Source organism: Puntigrus tetrazona, chromosome 4, assembly GCF_018831695.1.
Source record: "Puntigrus tetrazona isolate hp1 chromosome 4, ASM1883169v1, whole genome shotgun sequence".
Classification (NCBI taxonomy): Eukaryota; Metazoa; Chordata; class Actinopteri; order Cypriniformes; family Cyprinidae; genus Puntigrus; species Puntigrus tetrazona.
The window spans coordinates 6,463,597-6,491,224 of record NC_056702.1 but is presented as its reverse complement, the minus strand read 5'-3'; the positions used below and the strand labels follow the sequence as shown (position 1 = coordinate 6,491,224).

At 37.5% G+C, this 27,628-nt stretch overlaps 1 protein-coding gene across 9 annotated transcripts in view; it reads left to right on the top strand.

Annotated features, from left to right (window-relative positions):
- grip1 (glutamate receptor interacting protein 1) overlaps positions 1-27,628 on the top strand; it is a 226,115-nt gene that overhangs the window by 136,657 nt on the left and 61,830 nt on the right. For all 9 annotated transcript variants that reach the window (XM_043236763.1, XM_043236757.1, XM_043236760.1 and 6 more), the window contains exons 2-4: positions 16,819-16,899; positions 25,977-26,112; positions 27,458-27,603. In XM_043236763.1, the coding sequence (XP_043092698.1) occupies positions 16,819-16,899; positions 25,977-26,112; positions 27,458-27,603 (363 nt within the window). The remainder of the gene's footprint in view (positions 1-16,818; positions 16,900-25,976; positions 26,113-27,457; positions 27,604-27,628) is intronic.

Genomic DNA, 27,628 nt, shown 5'->3' with positions numbered 1-27,628 from the left:
CTGTGAGCTTATGCTGGCGTCCAGGTTTGTGCGTCTGGTCGTGGCAGCAGTGTCACACCGAGCCTACTGTAGTAATTGGTATGCTAATCGCTTCCTGACTCTGATAAGGGACATTTTCCATTTCCATTCTTCAGCAGTCATTGGGTACACCGTAACCCTTTTGCATTGAGCTCAGTGGCTAAGGCCACCTGCTTCCTAACTGAAAAACAATTTAGAGCTCAGTTTGTAGAGCTGCATTAAGGGAACCTGCTGATAAGCTCCGATTCAAACCGGATAGAAACCCGCACCTACTGAGGCAAAAGTCTGAAGCTGTATGAAGCAAAAGGTGCGTAAATAAATAGGCGCTTTTATTGAAGAGTGTTAATTCAAATGCATGGACTTGGACGCATGTTTAGGGTACAAGCCTGAGCTACAACTATGTGATCATTCAAATCAGTTTAGATGTTACCGTAAACCAGTGGCTAATTCAGTTTCTGGAAGGCCGCAGCCCTGCAGAGTTTAGTTTCTACTCTGCTCCAAAACACATACCATGTAGTTTTCAAATAAGCCTTAATGACTTGATTGGCTTGATCAGGTTTGTTTAATTAGGCTTGCATCTGTGCAGCGCTGCCGCCCTCGAGGAATTGAGTTTGACAGTGATTCGTGATGCGATTGGGGGTAGGAGTTTATGAGAATGTACGCCTGAGGGGCGCTGACTGTCTTCAGAAAAAGCAGATTGTATTTGTTACATTGAAGTGTTCATAAGCATAGTGCAGCAACTGAGGAAATGCTGTATCACTGCTGCTCCATGAGCGCCACCTGCCGGCAGAGCATTTTCGTTCAGCCCATCTGCTGTTTTTGTTTTGTGAAAATGTTATATATAGTATAGTTGTAAAAAAAAATGGATTTTTGCTTCAAATTTCAAAATTGTACAGTCTAATTAACATGAAGCATCGCTCTTGCTCGTGATTAAAACGCAGTCACAGCCTCTTATTTTAAATATGAAATATATTATATATATATATAAATAATATAATATATAAATAATATATAATTATATATAATATAATATATAAATATATTTATATGAAGAGATTTCTTTTATTTACTGCAGTTGTGGTTTGTTGTAAGATTTCTATTTTGATGTGTTATTTGACATTGCTCAATTTCACAAAAATGCATTTTGTCTAAGCAATAATAAATCCTTTTTATTTATAACTCCTTAAATCTCATTTTGTTAAACAAAAACAAAAATAAGAGAAAATTGTATTATGAAATCTTTATTGTGAATCAAGTTGGGTGGATCATTACATCTCTAGTTTAGAGTCAATAATGTTTTTTAAGGAAATAATTGAATGCTTTTTTTTTCTGCAATACAAGTATCAAGTGTTTTTATTCTACATTTACAGTTGTAGTATTTAGCACTTCTGTTTACCATTGATTTTAACACTGAACAAGACATGTTTCTTGAGCATTAAATCAGCATATTAAAATCATTTCTGAAGGATGAGATGCTGAAGACTGGAGTATTGACTGCTAAAAAGCAGCCTTATTACATTTTAAAATAGATAAAAATGAAGAACTGTAACCATATTCTCAAATTTTTTTCTTGTATTTGTCATCATATAAATGCAGAACTGATGAGTGACTTTTCAAAATCATTTAGCAAAAATTGTTAATCATTTATTTTCAATATATATATATATATATATATATATATATATATATATATATATATATATATATATAATATCTTATATATATATATATATATATATATATATATATATATATATATATATATATATATATATAATATCTTATATATATATATATATATATATATATAATATCTTATATAAGACTTTTTGGCAGCATAACATTTTGCAGACCAATAAATGGAATTGCTTTTCAGACAATTGAACACTGACTACTTCAGTAATATGTACTTTTACACATCCCCAGGATTCAACAGCAGACACAGCTTCTGCTGCCATGCAGCCACATGAGCATCACACCTTTTTCTTGTTTCATTCACACACCGGAGGAGCTATCATGGTTTCAGAAGAGTCCATGGAGCTTCAAGCTCTTTTGCCAGGCTGGAGTTTCAAAAGAAATCTGTCAGTTTTTTTTTTTTTTTTTCCTCGGAGATGAGATTCTGTGTTCACCGCATCTGGCTCTTATTCATTCTGCTGGCACATGTCTGTCCTGATCTCCACCGCTTTCACTTTGAACAGCCTCCATCAATCCTTTTACGTTTGCTTGACAGCTGGATTTAGTGCCAGGAAGAGGAGGTGGTGATGGAGGTGCTGTTTTGGCTCTCTCTCGTTATGGGCGCATGTTTTGAAACTGTAAAACCTAGAGGCATTACAATCTGACAGCTTCCAATGAGTGTCCTATATTTAAATCATGGCATATGGAATGGAGGAAAGGAGAACAGAGCTCATTAAGCGTGAAGTTCAGGGTCCTGATGTGTCAACCTCCGGCCTTTGCGACCAGTTAAACGTGTGTCATGGGAAACAAGTGTACTAATTAACTGGATTTTTACCTTTTCTGAAGAAAATATAAGAGCTGCTCGCCTGGGCAAAACTCTCTGGACCAATTCCAGGGGGTTGCTATGTGTTTGCTATTGCAGTCCGAGTGGATTTTAGTGTAGTAACCCTTATTCACACTGCTAGCTTGCAAAGTCAATCTGACAAAAAGCCAGTTATTTTTAATTGGAGTTCATGTTATCTTTTTGATTGAGTGCAAAAAAAAGTCAAATGTGGAGTTGACATTCAAAGAAGTTCATGTGTTAAAAAGTTATATATATATATATATATATATATATATATATATATATATATATATATATATATATATATATATATATATGTAATTTTTCATTTAGTGTGTTTTAATTCTGTAATTATTTCAGTGAAATTATTTCACTTTACAATAAGGTGTCATTTGTTAACATTAATGTATTAATTAACATGAACAAACAATGAATTTATTATAGTATTTATTAATCTTGGTTAATGTTAGTTAATACAAATGCAGTCATTCATTCTTAGTTCGCAGTGCATTAGCTAGTGTTAACAAACACAACCTCTGATTTTAATAATTCATAAGTAAATGAGGAAATGTGTCTTAACCACGTTTAATAAATGCTGTAGGAAAATTGCTCATTCTTAGTTCATGTTAAATGAAGCATTAGCTTTATTTCTGGCAGGACAAGTGAGTCAAGCTTGCATCAGCTGTTTCTCACCTGCAGGATTACGACACCTATTACAGCATTCCTATATAAGCTCTTTTTAGTATTAATCAACAGCTTTTCAACTTACTTCATATTGGTCCTCCAAACCAAACTTTATGCTAGTACCTATCATCTGACAGAACTAAAGTCGGTAACTAATGAACCTTATTGTAAAGTTTTACCATTATTGCTTTACATTTCCACTTATTTATACAGCAAAACTATTTCACATTTTCAACCAATATTTGTTGCACTTTGATCATTTGTATCTTATTGATAATTGTTCAAAAATGAACACGTTAAGTAAAGCTACAAACAAATACAAACACAGAATGTTCATTTTTAGCTGCAAGAAACCTAATTCTTAGTCGAAATCCAACAAAATCTTGCTTTTGCTTGCAGTGCATTTTATTTAAGGCTGAAATGTATTGCATTTTTTTTTTTACCAGTTTTATAGTCCACCAAGTAAAAATTGAGTGAGATGGCATAGAAAACGAACAGCACACCTCTAATGTCCATAGCACAAGAGTTATATGCTGAAGTTTTGTACTCTGTGGTTTGCTCGTCCCCTGCTTACAGCAAGGCAGGCTCTGGAAGGTTGAAGTAAATAATTCTTGTCAGCAATATCAGCTTTGTGACGATACCTTCGTTGCATGGGCCGATGAAGTGTCAGGGCGTTGGGTCGTTCGGCTGATATGTGAGGCGATCAAGGCAACGAGAGCTTCTCAGACTCCATTGCGTTTTCAATCAGCCCTGTCTTTTTTCAGTAGAATAACCTTTGTGCCTAGAGGAAGTCTGTTATTTTGAATGGACTACACTCTGTCGCTATACTTTGTAGCCCCTGTGTAATTTTTCCCCAAGGGTATGAATGTCACAGAGTTTTCTAAAGGTTAAGTGTACTTTTTTTTGTGCTACCTCAGATGGGAGACAGATAAGCACTCCTCGATCTCCGCTCTGGCTGGGTTTAAATATCACCTCGGTTCGAGAAAACCCCCTGGTGTGCTTCTCGGACAGGTTAATAATATAAAAATGTACCCATAAATGGCAGTCCTTTCTCAGCTGTCTCTTCTCCCGGGCCCAATTAAGTCATTTCTACCCCTGTGTCCGATTTTGGCTAGACTTGACGGCCTCCAGCCGGTCTCGAAGCTCGCTGCAGGTTTGAACGGCCAATGCAAACCGTCTGCTTTGGTATTATGATGCCCGTCAACTTGGACCAGGCTCATTCTGCAGCGAAATTTAGCGTATAGCCGCTCGGTTAGCGCCAGCCCGTTGAGGGTCTTATAAACGCGGTGTACGTGCTCACAAACAAGCAGTCCTGATTCAGAACAGAAGCCTTCATTAGCCTCATTACATGCAAGGCTTGCTTTGCTTTTGCCTGTGTCAGCTGCACCGCGTGTGTCCTCGAGCGGTGCTGCGTGTGCGTAGCTAATTTCCCTAAATTCGTGTTCTGACCCACGGTGTCAGAGCTCGGCCTTACTTAATTTTGGTGTGTCAGCATTGTTTCGCTACAGGTTGTGTCGTGTGTCGTCTGATTGGCTAAGCTGCCTGCAGGGTGTAATCAGCCGAGTCCATATGTCCGAATAGTAATACTGGAACCAGTGTAGGGTGTCATGGAAACTGAACGCAGCCATGCTGAAGGAAAACACAAACAGCCGGCGTGAATAAAGTGTCAATAGACTCTCTTGGCTAGTTGTTCAATGTAAACATTGGCAATGCATCAAGTATTGTATCTAAATACACTTCACATTCTCGCTAACCGAAGCTTAGTTGGTTAGCTAGGGCTACGTGAGTAATAATAATAATAATAATAATACAATTTGTTGATTGAATAAAATGTGTATTGTAGTACTGAAGAAAAAATATTTTTATCATTGTTGTTGTTGTCATATACTATTATACTATAATAATAATAATAATAAATATACAATTTCTATAGTGCCTTTAAAAGTTACTTTTTCAAGGTACTTTACATAGCTTTACACTAATGCAAACACAGACATATATAATAGACTGTAAATATAACAAAAGACACAATAGAAAAAAATTCTAAAATAGTTTTAAGAGACGTTTTAAAAATGTATAATGCATTTGCTTCCAGCTAGGATAGAACTTTACAGTTTTGAAACATAAGATAATAAAGCTCTGTTACCCCTGAAATGAAGCTGAAATGAGTATTTTAAAAACAGCTAAGAGACCACACCGAGAAGATCCGATTTTGAGTCTGCTTGTAAGGTGTTAAAAGATCGGCCAGATCATACAAATATAGAAATGACAAGCATCCACAGATTGACCAGGTTTAGAATGTATATAAATCTGTGTTCTTAGTGTATGATACCCGAGGTCAAGAGATCTTAATAGCTGACCGAGAGGGGAAAGATCAAAGGACCAAGAACTGAGCCCTGTGGGATACCAGTACAAACAGGACCCACCTCAGATCTGAAACCACAGGGGATGCACAAAGTGTTATAAATAAAATACATTCATGTGTTAGTACATAATGCAATATTGATATTTCGATTATTTATACGTGATTCTTAACACACTAACTAGTAACTATACTGAAAAAAAAATATTGCAGCTATATTTAAATCAACAAATTTAGTTCACTAACTTTCAACGTTTTTCCTCTTTAAACGTAACTGAAATATATTGTTTACAACCACTTGCTTTAAATCATTTGAAAGAATAATCAGATTAGTGCATCATTAACTAATCACATTATTACAAAGTGTTACCAAGTTATATAAAGTTAATGTCTGTGCAGCTAAATGTTCTGTTTACAAGTAAATACAACAGATGATTAAGGTACGTTTCATAAGAAAACACCGTTTCAGGCCAAAATTTCATGCTTAATTCACTGAGTTAATTGCTGTTTCTTTGTAATAGTGAAATATACTAGCAATCAAACTGTATTTAAACCATTTGTCCCCATAGTGGCCCTTAAAGCTTTTCCTTTGTCGACAACAGTTGGTTTATAAGCACTTCTTGTAACCAGTATATAAGATGTTTGATGCACAATGTAAATTATCCAAACACAACACATGTAGAAATGAGTTTGTGTGGATTTCCTGCAAAACTGTTAACAGTTGCCTCAGCGATCCAAAGCCTGGAGCCTGGTCACCATACCAAACCAAACCAAAATCTTTCCTTCCCTTTCTTTTTCCAGACTGTGTGGGTTTTACTGTGGAGAAGCAGTCTGGATGGAGGGTTGGTCCTGTGGGGAGAAACACAACATGCGGTAATAGGGAGGCGAAGGGGAGGGGAAGATGAGGTAGAAAGGTAGATGTATGTTCTCTGTCGTTCCCAATCTTCTCTCCCAGTTAGGATTCCTCCAGAGTTGTTGGAGTGAGAGAGAACAAACAGTTTGTTCCTCTTGCCCAGCGAGCAAGTCTCCCCCTCCACCATCTTCTTTGCTTTGATTTCTTTTTTTTCTCCTTCTACACTCGGGGAGCACTGAAGTTGTGAGGCGATGTTATAGCGTGCTGCTCTAAGATAATGCACTTGTGGCGCCTGCTGCTCTCTATCGCACACATTTCGGTTTACTGAGAACATCAAAGACCCGTTGAGTTAATAAGTGATGTGTTCAGGAACTTCAAATATTTGTGAAGTGCAAATTTAAAGCAATAGTTCACCAAAACGAAAACTCATCAGAGTTTCCTGTGGAAATGGTTTCCAAAGGAAATAATATTTTACTAGAGTTTGCATGTCATAAAAAGACAAAAAATCTTTTATCTTTTACAGTTTTGCAAAAGAAAAAGATTACATTATGATAAAGTAAAACTGTAGTATTAGACACACTGCTCTAAGAATATTAATTACATTTTTTTAACATGGTTTTGTTTTATAAGCAGCGGCACAGTGAGCTTTAAATTAATAGTTAAGTTAATACATTTTCTATACATACACTCACTGTGTTATTAAATAAAGAAATCGTAATAAAAATGTGTATTTAATTTGTCATATGAACAACTATTCTGTAGCAGTAGTGATACAAAACTACAATAAATTAGCTTCTCTATCACATTTAAAAAAAAATACTGTATGACCACGACTGGCAGCAGTCTTTTTAAACGCCGTTCTGCACCTTCCCCTTATGAAGGTCAAAGAGTCACTTTCATTAGATTCATTCATTTGGCTTCTCATGAATTTCTAACGTGTCTTGCAGTTTGAATTTTAGCTTTTAAATGGATTGGCCTCTCAAGTACTTCACACAGCCAATTACCCAGTGCAGTGGCCTTCAGTGGGAGCCCGAGCACCTCTCACCTGCTCCGCAGATAAGCTTCAGAGACGAGCACCTAACGCAGTGGGCTGAAATGAAAGGTAGAATCACTCTGAAGAGTTAGCCACTTATCCACAGGAGGGAGGATGCCGAAGGGCCGGCTGTCTGAGATGGTTGGTGTCACTGTTAAGGAATCTCAGCGAATGAGAAGCCGTCTTGCACGGAGTCATTTGTTTTTATTTCTCCCAGGAGTCCCACCATCTTCCTCGCTTTCAGTTTACCAAACGACAGAAAATGCAACTCATGCACATTTTGCTCTTTAAAATGTGATGCCATTTTTTTATTTTTTTTTTCAGAAAGTCAAAACATGCCATTTTAAACAGAGGGGAATTAGCCAGATGGATTTTAAATGCAAATTCACAGACTTAACGATAAAGATTAAAGGTAACATACTGTATATAAAATAAAACTGCTATTTATTTTGTTTGTTCTGTTCTATTAATGAAGAAGCACCATTCTTGACCTATAAAATAAAATTTATTTAGGACGCCCCTAAATAACACAAAGATGATGTGATGATAAAAATAATAACAACAGTACCATACGACTACTATTTTATGATTTTTTTCTTTTTGGCCAAAAGCCATTTTGAAAATAAATAAATAAATAAAGTGCATGACAGACTTCTTAAATATAACATACAGTATATCAAATGAAACAGTATTACTAAACAATAATTTAGTTTTTTGGCTGAGTAATACAGCAGTGCCTCTCTCGACCTACAAAATAAAAAAAAAATCAAAATGAAGTGCATGACGCCCCTGCATTTTTCTACATCAGCACAGTGTTGTTCATTATAGGCTGGAAAATCACAAGTAAACAAAGACTGAAGAACTGTAAACAGAAAACTTGCTATAGGGCACTTTTCCCTATTTATCTTTTGATATTCTTCGTTTGGCAGCCCACCAGTTCAGCTGCCCAACCATGTGATCCTGTTCTGAGCTCATCTGCTGCTTTGGATCCAGTGTGGTCAGTAATGAGCTCGGTGATGGAGCTCGGGTCAGGGTGAGAAACGAAGTGTTTAAATGTGCGTCGAGCCACCAGCTGCAGCTCCAGCACCGAGTCTAGAGGTGAAAGATTACAGAAGCTTCCTTCACAGATGTTCCTGCAGCAGGTGCTGGCCAGAGGATGACTTATAGCTCTGATGTCTGCACACTTCTAGACATTTTTCACACGTATGATCAAACAGTCTGCATTCATGTTGTTTCTGGGGCCTGAGTCATCCAAGGTCATTTTAAAAGCTCTAAACAGCAACAAAAATACACTACTGTTCAAAATGTCAGGTTTTTTTTTATATAATTCATGCTTTTATGCAGTCAGGATGCTTTGAGTTGGTCAAAAGTGACAGTAAAGAGCTGTACACTGTTACAAGGTTTTAATGTCATGCTGTTATTTCTCTATATTCATCAAAGAATCTTGAAATATTAAGCAGCATAATGCTGATGATAATAATTGTTTTTTTATGCACCAAATCAAAATATTATAGTGATTTTTAAAGGATTCTGTTACACTGAAGATTGGATTAAAGGCTGCTGAAAAGGTTTGCCATCACAGGAATAAATTGTGTTTTAAAATACATTAAAAATAACACTTCAATAATTTAATTAAGAATAATATTTTACAATATTACAGTTTTTTCTTAAAGCCTTTATGTATAATGCATTAATAAACGTAGGCCTAGTTTTAATACATGAATTATTCCTTGTAATGCACCTTATATCGCATTGTACAAACACATGAATAATTGTAACCACAGTTAACTGCTTATAATTGTTACACTATTCATTCTAAATTTAGTTATGATTATTTATGACAAGATATAATGTATTGCAAAGCACATTTTGAAATAATTACGATGCATTATAGCCTTTAATAACACTTTTCGATGCATAATACATGAAGGATTTAAGTAAAGTGTCTTTATCGATTTATCAAATTGAAAAATCTAAAACTCATGAAACAATCCAAAAATGTACACGAAGGAAATGAGAGTTTTCCGAGAATCTCTTCGTAATACCAATGAACTTTTGTCTTACTTCACTGGAAGTTAAATCTTAAAACACATGTTTTTTTTCTAGCTAATAAGTAAAAGAAGACCCATTAAAAGCTAATTAAGAAGCCATTCTCTGCAGAATGAAGTTCTTGCCATTTTAGCCAGTGCAAAATGCCTTAGATGGTCAGTGAATTAATTATGGGTCTGCCTATGTGATGCTCATTTAAACCTCATGTACACTCTTTGCTCTCTGGTTTCTTTTCTATCTTTCTTCTCCCAGAGGTGCCGCCCCCATCCCATCTGCAGTTTCACCTCATCTGAGGGTGACACAAACTGACTGCTCAGGCCACCCGTGTTAAAATTTCAGGGCTTTTAATCCCAGGTCCTCCCGCCTCTCCACTTAGAGGTGAATACGGGCAGACACTCCTCCACAGTGCCCAGGAGGATGCTGGGATTGTTGCTCCCTTTATGTATGATGTAGTTCCACTCTTTGAACCAGGATGGGTGGGCTTTGTCATCCCACTTTACACAGTCTGAGATCACAGCTAAAAATAATAGAGCCGTTCCTTCACTCTCCCCTGGGGTAGCGCTGGGCTCGCTTCGGTCTGGTTTTAACCAGATTCTCAAGTCGTTTTGCACGAAAATACCATAGTTCTTATTGAGGACAGCTGAAGTGTTTCTGTTTCCCGCCTACTTGTTTTCAACGTTATTTATTTAGAACAATAGCAATGTCATGTTATTTTTTTTAAGGCCGCGCTGAGAAGGCCGCATTCGTATGTTTATCACCATTTGTGTCGCAAATAATTTAGTCTACAAGCAAAGGGTTGCTGGGGGATAACAAAAAAAACAGGAAGCCTGTCAAGGCTGCAATTCTCAGAAGTTCCAGATCTTTAAGGAAGCTTTTAGGAAGTGTTCCTGTACCTTGCTTTCATGTCCTCCAACTCCCCAAATGAATGTACGTATGCATGAGCGAGCATGCTGTGACCTGACAGGATGACGGCTGCTTTGCTCGCGTCTCTCATCTTGTCCCACTCTCTCTCTCTTTTTCTGCTGCGCACAAACCTGCTTCCATTTTCCTTGCGCCGTAGACCGAAATTTCTCGTCTCGCCTCGGTTTGTCGCCTTGAGACCCAGGGTTTTATTCATTTATTCATTTCGCCACCTGACGTTCACATTTGCTGAACCAACCTGGACGGTCGCTGGCGTACCTGTTGATCTCTTCAAAACTTTTCTAATGGTTTTCCATTCCGTCGGACTGTGCGTCTTTAATGTTAGAGTGCCTAAGTGCCCTGGGGTTTATCTTTGAATAGAAAAAGAAAAAGTAAAATGTTGGGCCACCATCAGCATTTTTAGTACGCCCACTGCCGGAGAACCTAGCGGTGCGCTCATCCGAGAACATCCCCGAGCTCGTATGTGTGTGTGCGGTTTTGTGTGGACCTTTTCCACGTGCCAGGCTGAACTATGCAGAAAACAGATGCCGGACAGCTGCTAAGGTTGAAGAGCTCTGGCACAGCTAGTCTTGGTTTGCGGAGGTCGAGGTGGATTTGAGACGACCCCCGGGTGTTGTAGAACGCTTGTACCCTATGGCGTTCCTGTGTGGTGTCAGCAGAGCTTTCCGCAGTGACGTCGGTGAGTATCGCCGGGGATGGTGGCACTGAGAGAATGAGCGATTGGATGCTGAAAATAGGCTTTGGCTAATACGGTTAATTAATATCCCGCCGCGCAGCTTTGTTTTCTCTAAACTGCTAAATCTGTCAGAATAGGGATGAAATTTTGGTGTGAAAATTGCATGTTAAATATGGAAATTGTGTTATCTTGCAAGCTACGTTACCCAAGAAATAACGTATCGGTCTTCATTATTATTTTCTGAAGGTCTTGATCCTGATATGAATGCATATTCAGTCATTCAGCGATCCAGTCAGGCCTGAATGTCATCTGCATAATAATGTGTGAATGAATCGAGACACGAGGCTGTATCAGCTGGTTAGTCTGACTAGCTGAGCTTGTGACGTGTGCTTGGTTACTCCAGGGTTTCATGCTGAAGACCGGTTAATGTTCATCTGTCTGAGTTTGACCCGAGTAGTCTGATCTTAGAAACTTAACTCTATGTAATTTTGATTCTCTTTTTGATTATTGTACGGTACGTTCTTTTTCATTCTAGGCTTTATGCTAGTCTGTCTTTATTTTCTAAAGGCTAAACCTGCCTTTATTTTTAAAGAAAACTTGAGTTTGTAGAAAAGTAAACCACTGCATTATATTATTATTATTGGTTACTAATTATGTTACTTTGTATTGCATGAGTAATTTATAAGATTCTTGCTTCAATAAGCAACAGAAATTACAATTTTCATTAAGAGACTGTTCATTTGCATCAAGTTTGGGGTTGGAAAAAGTTTCAGCGTTCATTTTGAAACTTTTTTTTTTTTTCATACAAATGTTGTACAGTACATAATGTTGAGATGCCTAAGCATCACATCATTTATTTAACATAAAATAAACATCTATTTTTTCTTATATGTTCTTTATTGTTATTTTTAACCCTTTATTTATTTGTAACCAATATAATCAAATATTAATTCATGTTAAATGAATGTTTTATTTCAAATTGTCATCTTGAATTTATTTCAGACTTGTTTATTATTTCCCCTCTAGTTTGTATTATATTTTGAATGGCAGATTTTTCATTATGGTCTCTGGCTTTTGGGCCCTTGCGTGTTTGTTTGGGAATGTGAATGAACTTCATTTGCATCAAGATGGGGTACTTGAGGGGAGACTACATATGTTCTACATTTCCTCCAACTGTGAATTTCTGGAATCAGTATAACAAATATCCATCATCTGCATTTGTGGAGTGGGAGATTTTTGTCTTTTCAAAGATTTGAGAATACAAAGACATTTGTGTTCCTGGTGGTCTACGTTCAGTTGTTTACTGCACATGTGTTTCGTCCTGTGTTTCCTTTGTATTATTTCTGCGTGTGTGTGTGTGATCTGCACATCACAAGCACCGAGGCTTTAATTTGGAGGGCTGTGTTTCATGTGATGATGTAGCCTAGACAGGCTAGAGCCACTTTGTACTAACACCTTCTGCTCAGACGCCAAGATGAGCCTCTCTCTGGCGCTCATTCATTCAGTCTCTCTCCATCCCTGCAACCCAGATTCAGGAAAAGAGACAAAATCATTGAGATCCAACAGCTTTTGAACGCCGCGCAATTCGCTGACACTGAGATTGATTTGTTTCTCAGCATCAATAATTTGTGTCAGACACTGTCAAGATACAAAAAAGATATTTAGTCGGACTGATTGGTCCGAGTTTTCTTCAACCGTCTATTTTCATTCAACAACTCTTTTTAAGAGGATAGAAAAAAAAGATATTGATATACTTTCCAGATACTACTTTATAGACGATATAAAAGGCAATTATTAAAAGTTAAGATAAAATGAGAATTCGCCATCATTTTTAAATGAATGCTAGTAATGTTTTTGTGCCGGAAAATTCATGTATACTCAAATCTTTACATGAAATCATTTATTCTGCTTAAACCATGCCTATGCAACAGTCATATTTTTACATGTAATATTTACATGTATTAACATGAATATGTATATTTATAAAATGTATATTATTTAGAAATATATTTAATATATAAACACAACATATTTTTCTTAAATATAAACATGCACGTTTGTATTTCTATATACATAATGTGTCTGTACTGTGTACATATTTTAAATGCGATTAATTGCAATTATTCATTTGACAGCACAAATTTTTAAGAAAACTATTTTCAGTTATATTTTCTGTTAATATATTCATCCATCTGCCTTTCTTCTAGGGGTTTTCTAGTATTAAAAACTGAGCCTAGCCTCAGACCGCCCAAGTTTGAAAAACCACTTTCCACTGATCAAACAAATTTGATGAACAAACTTGGTCTACAGCAAAAGTGCTAGCTTGAAAAATGCTCTAAAATTCATGAAGGAATGCTGCCACAGTGCTTTATTTTACCATGAATAAAAGCGGCATCTCTTCTGTCCTCATTCGTAGTAGCACGCTCTGCATGGAGAGCTCCCACATGCTGTTTCTCACGCCTGCGCAGAAGACGTTCATGAAATGCTTTGAAAGTTTGGCGTGTAGGAGCGTTTTTGCATACTGCTGATAGAAACAAATAAATCTGCTCCCACACTCTCTTCCGTGTTGATTTTTCCGAAATAGCGCCAAGCGCGCTCGTAAGCGATGATCAGATTACTGAAATAAAGGTAAACTTCATCCCGTGATGCCTTCGGCTCAAAACCTGTGACAAATTCAGAGAAATCTGATTGCTGGATGTCTCCGTAATCCGTTTACTGACCCCTCTGTGGGTGAAACACGTGAAGGTCTGTGTGACGTCTCTACATCTGCTAGTTCATAGACGCTGTGTTCGTACAGTTCTATGCATTTTAAATGAGTCTGTCTGCTCTGCTCTCTGGGGAGATGCAAGCCGTCGGTTGTCGTCATAGTCGGAGTCAGTGCCAGTCAATAGGCTGTTTTATGTAAGGACTACCCAGCAGATTGTATTAGAGGATAAACTGGATTGAATTCGATACATTGGCAATTTAAAATGGCAAGTTTAAATCGACTTGTCCATCGAAATAAAAACAAATTGCTGCTGAGGGTACCCTGGAAAAAAGCATTTAAAGGAACAGAATACAACAGGAACATTTTTGTTATTGGTAGATACTGTATAGAATTTTTCTTTCTCTCTCAGTATTCAGTATTTATTTATTTTTTAATGAAGATTACTTTTGCTGTCATCAAGGGACAATGCTTGAATTTTACCCGAGATTTAACTTTAAGAATATCATTTCTTAAATATTGCCATTGTACACTTAAAAAAAATTTGATTTTCGATCAGAAATTGCTAGTAAACTAAACAAAAACAATTGGTAAAACTCAATCCAATAATTCTTTAACATTTTGCAACCGTAAAAATATTTAAGTGTAGTAACCCTCCAGTCATCTTTAAGTCATCATTCATTCTGTATGAAGTATTGAGATGCCTACATTCATGTAAGAATTACAGCCTTGATCTGATTTCAGTGTTTTAATTAGCTTTTTTTATTTTTTATTATTATTATTATAGCTAAACACTGTAGAATTATATATTTTTTCACATTTAAATTTTTTGTTACAAATGCTAAAATATACTTGATTTATTCATTTGTTTTTAGTACCATAGCGTTCCTTTTCATTTTCAGTTTTGTTTTCCCCCTGGTGTTTAGATGAAGATTTTCATTCTCTGCCTTTCGGAGCCCTCTGCATGTTTGTTTAGCAAAAATGCGCTTTTATACTTTCTGCTTCATCTTCATGAGTAAAAGCACTCTGTCATGCTTTAATTTCACGTAGTTCCGTGGCTTTAGTGAAGTACGCATTCATTAATTTAACAATTTGGTGCATTTGATTTGACACAGAAATGCCCCAGGAGTTGCTGTTAACTGACTGAAGAAAATGGAGGAGACTTATTTCTCATCCCCTGGTGTCTTCTGAAGGTTCCTCTTAATTTTGACCTCCCCTCATTTCCATGAAATGACTTATTAATGAGAGGGTATTTTTAATACAGCCTGATTCAGAGCTTCCTCTGCCTTTGGATCAGGAAAAAAAAAAAAAAAAAAGCAGGAGTGGGATGTTGTGTTCATTTGTGGCTCTCATGTGCTCACTGACTTGTGTCCAGTCTATTGACCACACTGAAGTTAAACTGAGCTTGACAGAAGATCAGGATTAAATCTCACTCTAATCTCAAGTGAGACTGACACAAAAAAAAAGCTTGTGAAGCTCATTTATATAGTCTGTTTCCCTTTTCAAGTAGCATTTAAAATCTATTTAAATTGCAAATATTTCATCATATTTGCATGATATTTCACAATGTTCCATCAGTGTTACTAAACTGCTTTGGGAATAAAAGAAAATAGTTTGTCAGTAAGTTTATTCTAACTCATGGAGATGGAGTTGAAACGCACACTTTCAGCCAAAAGTTCGAAATCCAGATTTTTAAAACGTATTTAATAAAAAAAGATTAAAACCGTAACGGTGTGAAATATTATTGCATTTGAAAAATGCAGACGCTCAAATCAGCATATTAAAATGATTTCTGATCATGTGACGATGAAAACTGGAGTAATTATGCAGAATATTCATATGGGAATAAATTGCATTTTAAAATATATTCAAATATAAAACATTTATTATAAACTGAAGGAATATATTATATTATTACAGCTTTTACTGCATTTTTGATCAAACATATGCAGCCTTGGAGAGAAGAATTCTGTTTAAAAAACATTGAAGAACTGGATTAGTTTAAACTTCTGGCCACGGGTATATAATATCTTTTTATCAACACACGATTTAGAATCACGTTTTTAGGCAGCTTGAGCAGCTCATTATGCACAATCTCATCTGCATACAATTTAAATATTCAATCTGCAGTCAAGACACATTTAACAGATACAATGGTGCATTAACAGTACTAGAAAGCCAAATCTCTCTCTCTCTCTCTCTCTATATATATATATATCATGGCTTAATAACTATAATCTGTCAGCTGTGTCATAAGTTAACTTCTGATTTAAGTGCTCCAAACTACTCGACTCCATACTAAATGTGTAGTGCATTAATACTTCTAATTATGGGTTTGTGATTCTTTACCCTTAGTGTGAACAAGAGTAATCATACGCCTCACCAAGCAGATTGCGACTCACTTATGTTCAGAAATGATGGGATACAGTATGTTTATAATTGTCATCCTTTTCCCGCTGTATAAATTTCCATCCAATCTCTTGGGCACCTCCACTCTTCTCCACATATGTGTGATCTGCTGTCGAGTCTGGCTGCGTAAGCCACTGCAGTCAAAGTAAATAGTGCTCGGTATGCAGTCCTGCTGTTCTTTAAGGGCTCTATTATGACGGGATTCCCGCTGTCTTTTCTCGGTATTCCAGGGCTCTAAATCTGAGCACACGATCGGATGGTCACAGCTGGAGCTCACCGTATATCACAGATGGGAGGCCACCGCTTCCCCGCTCAACATGTAGGAGTAGCGTCTGGGTGCCTTGAACATGAAGACAGCTGACAGTTTTGTGTTCAAATGATTGTTATTGAAGGCTACGTCTCTTTGAGAGAGTGCTGGCCATTGTTATTGGCTGTGCTTACGTGACAGCTATAATTTCCTGTAAAGAACACCCCCTCCTTCGGCTTTGAATTTGCGTAAATGGTGCTTGCATGTGAAAATTAAGAACGAGGGTTTGCTACTGAAAACCAGTGTGTGGTTTTCAAATGTTTTGGTTTTCTTGTGTTTTTCAGATGAGGGGCCCTACACTAAACACTCCAATCCCTCCAGGCCACCAGATGGCGCTCTGGCCATTAGGAGACAGAGTATTCCAGGTACAGAGTCTGATTTGTCACTGCAGGACTGGTGTTAAATACGCTGGGTTTATTTTTTTGATGCTGTGTAACAGTATAGTATGATGCTCGTAAAGTGACATGTATAACAAAAATGCGTTTTTTGCTGGCGTACGATTATCAAAATAATTATACAAAAATAATTACTTATATGAAATTTTAAAACGGTTTCATCTGTGCAATTTATTTGCTTAGAAGCAAGTGTATAGATGTGTTCTATTTAGCTTTTATTCAGTTTTTAATCTCAGTTTCAGATTTAATAATTTTAGTACTTTAACCTAAACTTATTATAAATTCAGTTTGTTTGCTTTTTTTATTAATGGTGATTATTTTTAATAGCTTGTTTTAGTGTTTGCAGTCAGTAAATCCTTATGAGATCATTAACAAGACATTATTTAGCATACTTTTTTCGTAATTCATAATGCATTTGTATATGGATATTTCTGCTTGAAGACGTCAGTAACAAAATTAGTTGCCCAGACAAATACAATTGTGCACCCTTATGGATTTCTATTAAAAAAAAATCATATTTTGGTTACACTAAATAATCTATTCCAAGGATGATATTTGGTTCTATATTTTTCGTTTTGATTTAACTTTTTAACATTTTTGTTTACTAACAAGACTGACGGCGTACATAATGTGCCAATACATCGATTGATGTGCAACTGGTTCTCCGGTGATGTGACAAGGCGAACAAATCGCTTGCGGTACTTATGTTCATTTATGACTTGTTACACGAACCCATCGCCCCTTTTGTGTGAGTTGAGATCCGTTTTGAAGCGACGCTCATTTTCATGCTAGAGGTAAAAACGTCTCAGAGGGTGTTGAAATAAATTCCCTGTATAATCTCTCAGTACAGAGCTCTAAGCACATCAAACCCATCTTCAGAAGCGGTTAGCGTTTAGCATGACGGCTTTGGGGCCTCATGCCCACGTTCTGATGTAGCTCCACGCCGTAGGCACGGGCTCTTTGGACTGCCGTATTAAACCATCCATCTGAAGACAGATTAGGCGCAGACTGTGATGCTCCTGCAGAGCTCGGTGTGATGGTTTTGCGGTTGAGATGGTGGCACGTCTCATAATGCTTCCTTAGAAAATCACTTACTGCCAAGAGTGGGATTAGAAGCTACTGTCACAAAATACTTCACATGCATCAGAAACAGAACGATGCCGGGGGAATGTGACTAAATATTAAAAGCTGTATTAAATATTAAAATACACATAGGTGAGGAAGTTGCATTTATTTATTTATAAAATGTTTAGATTCGATTCATTGGCCAGTTTTGACTTGCTCAAGGCCTTATGCAATCACAGTTACATGCCATAAAACTTGCATGACACAGTCCTTTTATAATGGCTGTAAGATGTCCATTCGCATTGTGCTTAAATTATTTAGTATTTTAGACATGTTGGATAAATGGCGTTTATATGATATGAGGGAATGATAATAATAATATGAATTATTTATTATTTATTATAACATTAAAAATGTTAATTAAAACACTACACCACTAAGGGTATGTCTAGGTTCATGCAAAGAATGAATGCGTTGTTTATGAAAAACAAAATTAATGAAAAGACTGAAGCTTTAAACTGAAGTGTGGCTATAGATCTGAATGGTTTTAGGGAGACGGAAAGAACATGCTTTCCATGCTTAGACTCTCAAAAGACTGCAAATGCATTTGGTAAGTGCAGATGTCCTGCATTTTTAACGTTTCGGTTTTAAAAAATATATGGTGGAATAGTGGAAATGAATTTATGTAGCAACGGATGATGAATTTTGTGCTGTGCCCCTCAACCTGACACTGCTTGGAAATTCACTGCTTTTGGAGTTGCTTTAAATGCAGATTCACTTTTGGAATTTGAATTGAGGTAGAAAACTGGGTGCAGATTTGTCAAATTTGAATCTTAGAAAGTAGAATTGAAGCTGAATGAAAGTGTGAATAAATGTACAAAGCTGCTGGATGTGTAGTTTATGAATAACCCACAAGCCCAAGTTATCATGCGCTGCGATTCAAAAGCTTACGCTCAAGCTGCATCTTGATAAAAAATACAGTAAAAACAGGATTGGTCAACGTTATTAGAATTTAAATGAGCTGTTTTCCATTTTCAAAGTGTAATTTATTCCTGTGATGGCAAAGCTGACTTTCCAGCAGCCATTACTTCAGGCTTTAGTGTCACATGATTCTTCAGAAAGCATTTAAAAAAGGTGATTTGTAGCTCAAGAAATCGTTGTCATTCCAATTAATATTCCTGTTGAAATTCTACATTTCAATGAATTAACTGGTAGTAAAGCAAAGTTAAAATTCAGACCATAGCTTGGCTAGAAAAGCCTGATGACTTTATTTCAGATTCAACAAGTCTCCTCTCTCGCTCTGTGAGATTGTATCTCTGTTTTTATAACGCTGAGAGAGACGCCCAGGAGAGTCACTCAATCATGTGAGCCTCAAACCGCTGCGAAATAAAAGCTGAGAAAGGCTGAAGTCTCTCCACTGTAGCACCATCACCGATCTCGCTGCACATTTAAATCTCCTCGATTAGTGCTCTGCGTTGTTATTAATATGGATGAGGGGATTAGCAAATTGTTACCTGGAATTTTGCAAATGAATCCGCTGGGGGTCGTGTTCTCTAACTGCTTATAATCACAATATGTTTTAAGCAACATACAGAGCAGCCGAGGCCTGCAGTGTAGGAGCGTCCCAAAGCTCATTGGGCTGCTGCTGAAGAGATACCAGCGCATCATTCATGTATAACCTCAATTTCCTGCTACAACGCTAGCTCACGCTTATCCTAGATACAAGTCCCTTGGCATACACATCTCTTTTTAAATGCCATGTTAGCATTCATTGGGCAGGCACAGAATGAGTGAGAGAGACAGGCTGCTGACAGATGAGCCGGCTGTGGATGGCATTGGGCGCTGGCTTGCAAGCTGAAAATGTTGTTGCATCAAAGTGATTCAGCACTCTGAGAGCCGCATGTAATGCAGGGTGCAACTGCAGAGGCCTCGATTAATTTCGCCTGAGGTCTGTTATCAAGCTGTCGAAGGTGTGAAAGTTTAATGGAGGTTGTGGCTCATTTTAAGCGCTGTTTGTGGCGCTTTTTCGTGAGGAGAGTTTCTTAGGGAACTTTCGACGGTTTTGTAGTTGGCCGTTTTTTTTTTACTTCAGGGACTTTTATGTCCCTTAGGTTGTTTCTTATTAAAACTAGCAGAGGGTCACATTAAAATGTCAAACTTTTTACCCGTTGTTGATCTTACGTTTTTTTTCAACTCTTCTTATGTAATTTGTGTGTGTGTGTGTGTGTGTGTGAGTGTGAGAGTATATATTTATGCATTTGTTTGACCTGCAACCTTTACTTTCACTGCAAAAAAAAAAAGCTTTTCTAACTTGAATTTGTTTTGTCTTGTTTCCAGCTAAAATATCTACAAATCCCTAAATTGAGAAGGGTACATTACACTCTTAGGTTTGTTCTTAGGACAAACAAAATAATCTGCCAATGAGGTAAGCAAAGTAATCTTATTTCAAACAGAAAACAAGGTTATTTTGCTTACCCCACTGGCAGATTATTTGAATTGTTTTAAGTAAAAAACTATTCATTTTGTTTAGTTTTTTTCTGAAAACAAGAAAAATAGAAAAATCCTTCTTGATTTAGAAATACAAATACAAACAATACAAAAGAATCTAAGCTAGAAAAGTATTTTTGCAATGTGTAAATACAAAGTCTCTTATGCTCATCAAGATTGCATTTATTTGATTAAAACATATGGTTAAAATGTTAATATTTTGAAATTTTAAATAATTTAGATTTATTTTTAAACATGTTAAACATTTTATTCCTGTGAATTTTCAACATCGTTAGTCAATCTTCAGTGTAAAATGAATATCAAAAAAATCATTCTGATATGCCCAATATTGAAAACTATTTTGTAACATTTTGATACTTTGAACTGTGCTACTTTATTTACTTGTATTCTTTGAGTAGAATTTTTTTTAATAGTAGTCAATTTACAGGTTAAATGCGTACATATTATTTACAGTAATTATACATAAAATGCTAGAAAGTTGCTTTAGAAAAAAGTAGCTATTAATGTCTGCAGTCATAATTGAAATGATGGATCATTGCCACAAAATATAATTTATTTCTTTTTCTCGACGATGTACATTATTAGTAATGAAATGAACTACTGAGAGTCAATGTCAATGCCTTGGTGAAGAACCACCCTCTAAAATTACCCTTCGAGAATAAACCGCGTTTTCTCCGAGGTTTAAAAAGTGTCAGAAGCAGATGAGTAAAGAGATAGCAAGCAGATGTGCGGGCTGGTACTTCATACCTCAGCGCGCCTGTGCGAAATCTTCATGATAAATGCGCCCAAACTTTTCCTCCCAGAAGACCCTGTTTGGCGCAGGAGCCAAACAGATAGTGTTTTTCATTTGCCTGCGTGTGTTTTTTGTCCTCCTGTGCAGCATACAAATAAGTATAGGCAGGTTTTTCACAAATTAAGACACGAATTTAGCCTTTGGAGTATTGAAACGACATACAGTTAATCAAATTATTGTAGCAGAGTGGCTGGTGTTAAAGAGCTTCATTGTGGTGTTTTTCTACCATTTTGAGTGTCTCTAAATAGTCTGTATGGGAATATTGATCTCTGTCTCACATACAACTTCAAAATGGTGTCCATCAGAAGGAGAAACAGCCTTTAAGAACCACTGTGTCAATTTTACTGCACCGAATAGAGTTCTATACGAAAAAGGGAATAGTCATTGTAATGCAATGCATGATTGAACTTAATCAAAAAGAGCCATTATTCAAACACCACGTCATTTATTCTCAGATTGCAAATATCATATTCAATTATTAATTTGATTAGTTGCAGCTGATCATTTTTTTCCCCTTAGAAATTGTTTCATGAATTGGGCCTCTTTTTAATTGAAGTAATTGAAGCAATTGTTTATGAATATGTTTGTCTTTATACCCGTGCAAATATTTGCTAGCATGAACCACCATTAGTCATGCCTGGTTCCATATTGAATTATGGACCAATTTGTCATTTTGACTGCTAAAAGTTTCAATGTTGGAAAGCCAATTCCAGTGCTAAGCCCACCTGCTAGTACGCCTACAGCCTTCACAGAGAGTTAAACCGTGAACTGACAGTGGGCATTCAACCAAATGTTTTCATTACACCTCCGAGCAATGTTACAGACAAAATAAATCTTTATTCAACACCTCGCTGCTGTCCCTGTCTGAGCTTTTCATAGAAAACAGAAGCGTTTTCCTAAATACTGTATGTGGCTCTCAGCTGGTGGGTCTTTTCCAATAGCATGGTGAACAGCAGGGATAAACAATGCTGAATGCTAATAAACAAATGCAAATAAACATAATTAGGACAGAGCCTGAAAGCCTATGAAAGAAAGGAGAAAAGTCTTAGTATAGCTTGTCTGCGTTAAAGGTTGTGCCTTCAATCAAGGATATTTGTGTTGGAATTAAATTCTGTTTTGTCAAAATAAATAAAATGAGAAAACGCTAAACCCATGATTTTCAATTACATTAATTATTTTGTTTTAAAAAGTGAATTTCAAGTCAGCATAAGACAATGGAAAAAGGTCATCTAAATCTACAAATACAATGAGTGAGCATGCACCATTACATATATAACATAGGCTTATTAAATTAAATCAATATATGATTTACTTTTTACACAGTAAATGATACTGTGTTGGATTGTCTCTCGTACCTTTTTTTTGTTTTTCTTCCAGTGTTTGGTTGGATTTTTCTGTGCGTTATCTATCAAGTTTGCTATCTAGATCAGTCTGTGATCGCAGATTAACGTTTCCTGTCACAGCTTGAAAAGTGATAACTGTTTTAACCTGCGCGCGCCTCAGCTGGCAAAATCTTGCTCTCTCCATCATACACTCCATCTGTACTTTTATCTCCTGCTTCGTATCATTCTCGCACATGCCGTCTCAAGTCCTATCTTTCTGTCTCTTCCCCTCAATACCTGTCTGACGGGCACAGCATTCGATCCCGCCACAGAAATCTGTCGGCCTTTAGAAAGCTGATGGCCAATCTCATCACCGTGGCAACATGGCAAGGCAACACTAGCTCTGTGCGCCTCATTCAAACAGGAAAGGTGGGAGAGAGGACATGGAATGAAATGAGAGACCACGAGTAATGGGATCAACTTATCAACTTCCACACCTGTCCCAGTGTAGCCCTCAAAGCACAGCTCATTAGATCCCAGCGGCCCTTTTTCTTGCTCTGGGCCGAGATATTACGCTGAACCCTCAGTGAACCACGCTTTCCCCAGACAGCTTAAGACAAAGCTTGTAATATGGCTATGGCATACTGTGCCACAAATTGTTTGGATATTGGATGACCCCCAGTGGGCCCCCTGGTGCAGCTGCGCGACAGGGCTCACAACATGCGTGAAGGATGCATTGGCTAGGACGGTGTTTACGAAAAAGAAACCGTTCAATTAGACATTTGAATAAGAGCTTTGAAATGGAAAAAAAACTAAGGAAGGAGTAATGTTATAAATATATATATATATATATATAATAATACTGTTATATAGAATTTTAATATCTGCCTTTTTTCGGTTATCGGCCGATATTGGTGTATCCCTACTAGTTGACTATTTGCTTTAATGGCTGTCTGCTATGCTCGGTGTTGTTTTTGGGTCAATTGTCATGTCAGAATAACAGTTCTAAAATATTGTTATGTAACCTTGCAAGTATTTGTGCTGGAAATGCATCAGTGTTTCTAGCCTCAGAAGGCATGTTATGTCAACCATATCACTTTTTTTTTCCTGACTTCCACGTGTAAAGGGAGTTAATTTAATGCTGCCACAAATCTCCGAAAGACCCATAATTTATTTCTCACCCGAATGAGAGGAGAGAAATGACAGCGACATTTATAATTCGCCCCACTGTAATTTTTAGCTGTCAGGCGAATCCCCAGCAGTGCAAAGTTCTTTTTAATCAAATTATTTGATGAAAGCTGAAGGCAAATTGAGCAGTTCTTTTACAATTAATTATCAAAAGACTGGCACACAACACGAGGCTTGTTATAGATTGAACTCCCGTTTGAATATTGATTCTCATTTTTTTCACACGACAAGATGTTTTGCTTCTATCACTCTAAACACATACAAAATCACACACTAAATTATTCAAAAGTTCCTGTTGGCACATTATGAGTTGGATTTTTCTTTTAATTACTTTGCCGTCTTTGAGATATATCGAAATGTTTGAACTGCCAGAGCCCTGCTCGGCTCCATAGGCTTGCTCTGAGGTTCATGTTCAGGACAGACATCGAGATCCATGCTAACCTCCCTCTGTCCCGGGTCACGTTTTGACATAGCTCCCTTCCCATGTCCATATGGCAGCGGAATCGATCGGAGGCAGAGTGCAATGTCAAATCTGTTTCTTCCTCTTCCGAGGTTGCTTTGCGGGTGATTTGCATGCAAAGGGCATCGGAGCAGCTATGGATTTTAAAGCAAAACTAAGCTGATGGATTCGTAACAGATACACAGATCCCATGATTTCATTGTCAGTGCAGAAGGCTGACCTAACAGGCTGAAAGAGTCTTGCGGGCATTGCAAGAAATCAGTTCTGTTTCTGTTCCATGAGGTATTTTTTTTTTAGCTTGTTAAAATGCATCTCAATCAAGGTCCGACCCACTGTGACAAATCACAAAATTAGAAGCGAGGCTTCGTTTGGGCACATTTGCATGTAGTTACTGGACTTGGACCGGTGTGAAATGATTTCAAGTTCAAAATCAAGTCACTCCATTAATGTGCTTTCATGTTTTATCCTGTCTGTCATTTCTGAGTACCCATCAATGGTGTGTAGAATATTGATGAAGCTTTTTTCCTAAAGAAGAGCAAGCGTCTTTCATTATAGCTCTTTTTGTAGCCCGTGTCCCACTATTGCCGTCCTCCTGCGGTGAGATGCTCAGCAACTCTGTTCTGTCAGTAGCCTCAGGGGGGTTTAGAGCCTCGTCTCCCCTCACTATCTATCCTGCCACAGAAAGACATACTGAGAGAGGAAAGGAAAGAGAACAAACTCATATAAATCCGTCTTTTCCTTCCTCCAGCCAGGAGAGAGGGATTACAAATCCCTTATTTCTATTTCTTCCCCAGCTTTGACAGCTGATGTAGTGATGGTTGGTTGTGAGGGAGGAAGGGAAAGAGTGCCCTGCTTACACAGATATGCAGTTTTCTTAATGTGACTTTGAGAGATTGAATGACAGCCAGTCGATAGAGGAGCGACGTGTCTGCCTGTGCAAGATGTTGACAGAGGCAGTAAATATACGACAAAATTATATAAGGGAGGCTGTTGGAAAAAAAAACAAAACTTAAAAATGTATATTTTTGTATGAGGGTAGTTCAAACTATGCAATAACCCTAAAAATAAATGCATGTGGTTATACAATAAAAATTGTTTCTGTATATTTTATTTATGAAGGTAATACAAACTACATAATAATCCTAACATTAAATGTAAATGGTGATGCAATAAAAGTTTATTTTTATAATTATTTTATAATCACATTGTGTCTATGCACGTATGTTTATTATAATCATAAAATGTTGATGCATTTTTATGAATCTATTCATTATGATTTATTCATTTATGTGTTCATTATTTAATTATTGGTTTTCATTTACTTATTTTAGTTATAGAATTGTCATTTTTCAAAGAGAGGATGTTCCCAGGTGTCAAAGAAGGTTTTGTCCATTTTAGTGGACCTCTGGGGACGACTGTGTCCTCGACCTATTGCTAAGTGCAGACACACACACACACACACACACTCTAAGCACTCTAGAGTGTATAACTAATTACCAGCTAGGGTAGAACGACAGAGAGAGAGAGAGATAAAGAGTGTGTGAGAGAGGGCCAGTCCAGGACGCCTGATCACAGTCATTTAGAGGAGAGTGGGTTATGGCAGCGGCTGGCCTCCTCTGCTCCTGTAACCCGCTCATCTCCTGTCTCTGCTCTTCCTCTCCCACCTCCCCCAATGACCCTCCTCCTCCTCATCCCTCCCTTTGCTTCTCAGATGAGTTTAAGGGCACCAGCACCGTGGAGCTGATCAAGAAGGAAGGCACTACCCTGGGCCTGACGGTATCCGGAGGCATCGACAAAGACGGCAAGCCCCGCGTCTCCAACCTGCGCCAGGGCGGCATCGCTGCCAGGTCAGTATTAGAAAGGTTGATTTTGCAAAAACATTGCTGTGTTTTCACAATGTCAGACCTCTTTGATTCGAAACTTGGGAAACGGGAATTGGTGCTCTTTGCTAATACTGTTATTGGCACGAATGAAATCTGAAACTTTGGGCTTTTCAGTCAAGACAAAGTCATAGACTTACATTGAAAGAGGTACTCGAGACATATGAGAACGTATCATAAATGTGAGGCAGACTACCCAAAATACTCTAGCTAAAAACATTTAAAATGCCCCGCAGTCACTCATACTAACTTAGCATTTTGGTGGCTAGTTTTGTTCAGCTAGCCAGCACCAATCTCATATTGTTTACAAAAAAAGAAGAAGAATTGAGTTTCAGTTCAGTTTTGTAGATGCTAGTGTTGCAAAAAAATCACCTTTGAGGATTTGTGCTGTCAGGTTTTTGTTATCTTTTTGTGTTTATGCTAATGATTTTTGCTAAGACAGCATCAATAGACGGGCCCAGAGAGATCAATGTGTGCTGGAGCATTGTCTAGGAAGTATGTTGTGTGTGTGCACGCACATTGTTGTTTTTTTCTGTATACACTGTGTGTATGTGTGTGAATAAGGTAGAGGGAATCTTTTAATCAATACTGCATAAGCCAGAACTCTTCTCCCATTTCCCTATTGGCTGTCAGACATGGCAGACGTCCTACTGTTCGCTAGCGTATCAGCCCTCCCCAAACAACACACACACACACACACACACACACACACTCCTCAGGAAATGGATCCATATTCATATCCCAGAACAAACACTGCACATGTCGTATCGTGAAACGCACACACGTTTAATGCCCTCTTCGTTGCAGTCACAGATACTTTTCTTCTTCAGATCCATTGTTTGGCTTTAAACGTTTCACTGCGTATCGACTCTTATATCTTATTACCACAGAGACACTTGCCCTTATAATTTTACTCGAGCTGAAATAAACTGCCTAACATCACACTCGTTCTTTCAGAATCTGTTGACAATCAGGCTGCCTTGTAAAACGCAAGAGCTTTCAACTGAGTGTATGTGTGTCAGAGAGAGAGAGCGAGATGGAGACTGGAGCAGCCTGTCTTGATGCTTCCTTAGAACAAAGTGTTCCCTTCATGGGCTCAGATCAGCTATCAAAGCGCCTCCGAGCTCGACCTGACTCCATCTCCGCCTTATTTTCTGCCTGTCTTTATTTCTTCTCTTTCTTTGTTCGCTCTTTTCTCTCCTCTTGCCTGTTTACTGTGTTCTTTCATCCTTCATTCGGTTATGCAATTTCCTCCTCTCACATTTTCTCCAGCAAATGTATAGAATCTGTTTGTCGATCTGCTTCTTTGCAGGAGTGACCAGTTGAACGTAGGGGACTATATAAAGTCTGTGAACGGAATCAACTTGACAAAATTTCGTCACGATGAGATTATTAGTCTGCTGAAGAATGTGGGAGAGAGGGTCGTCCTGGAGGTCGAGTACGAGCTACCGCCTGTCTGTGAGTGAAAATGACTCTGATTGGT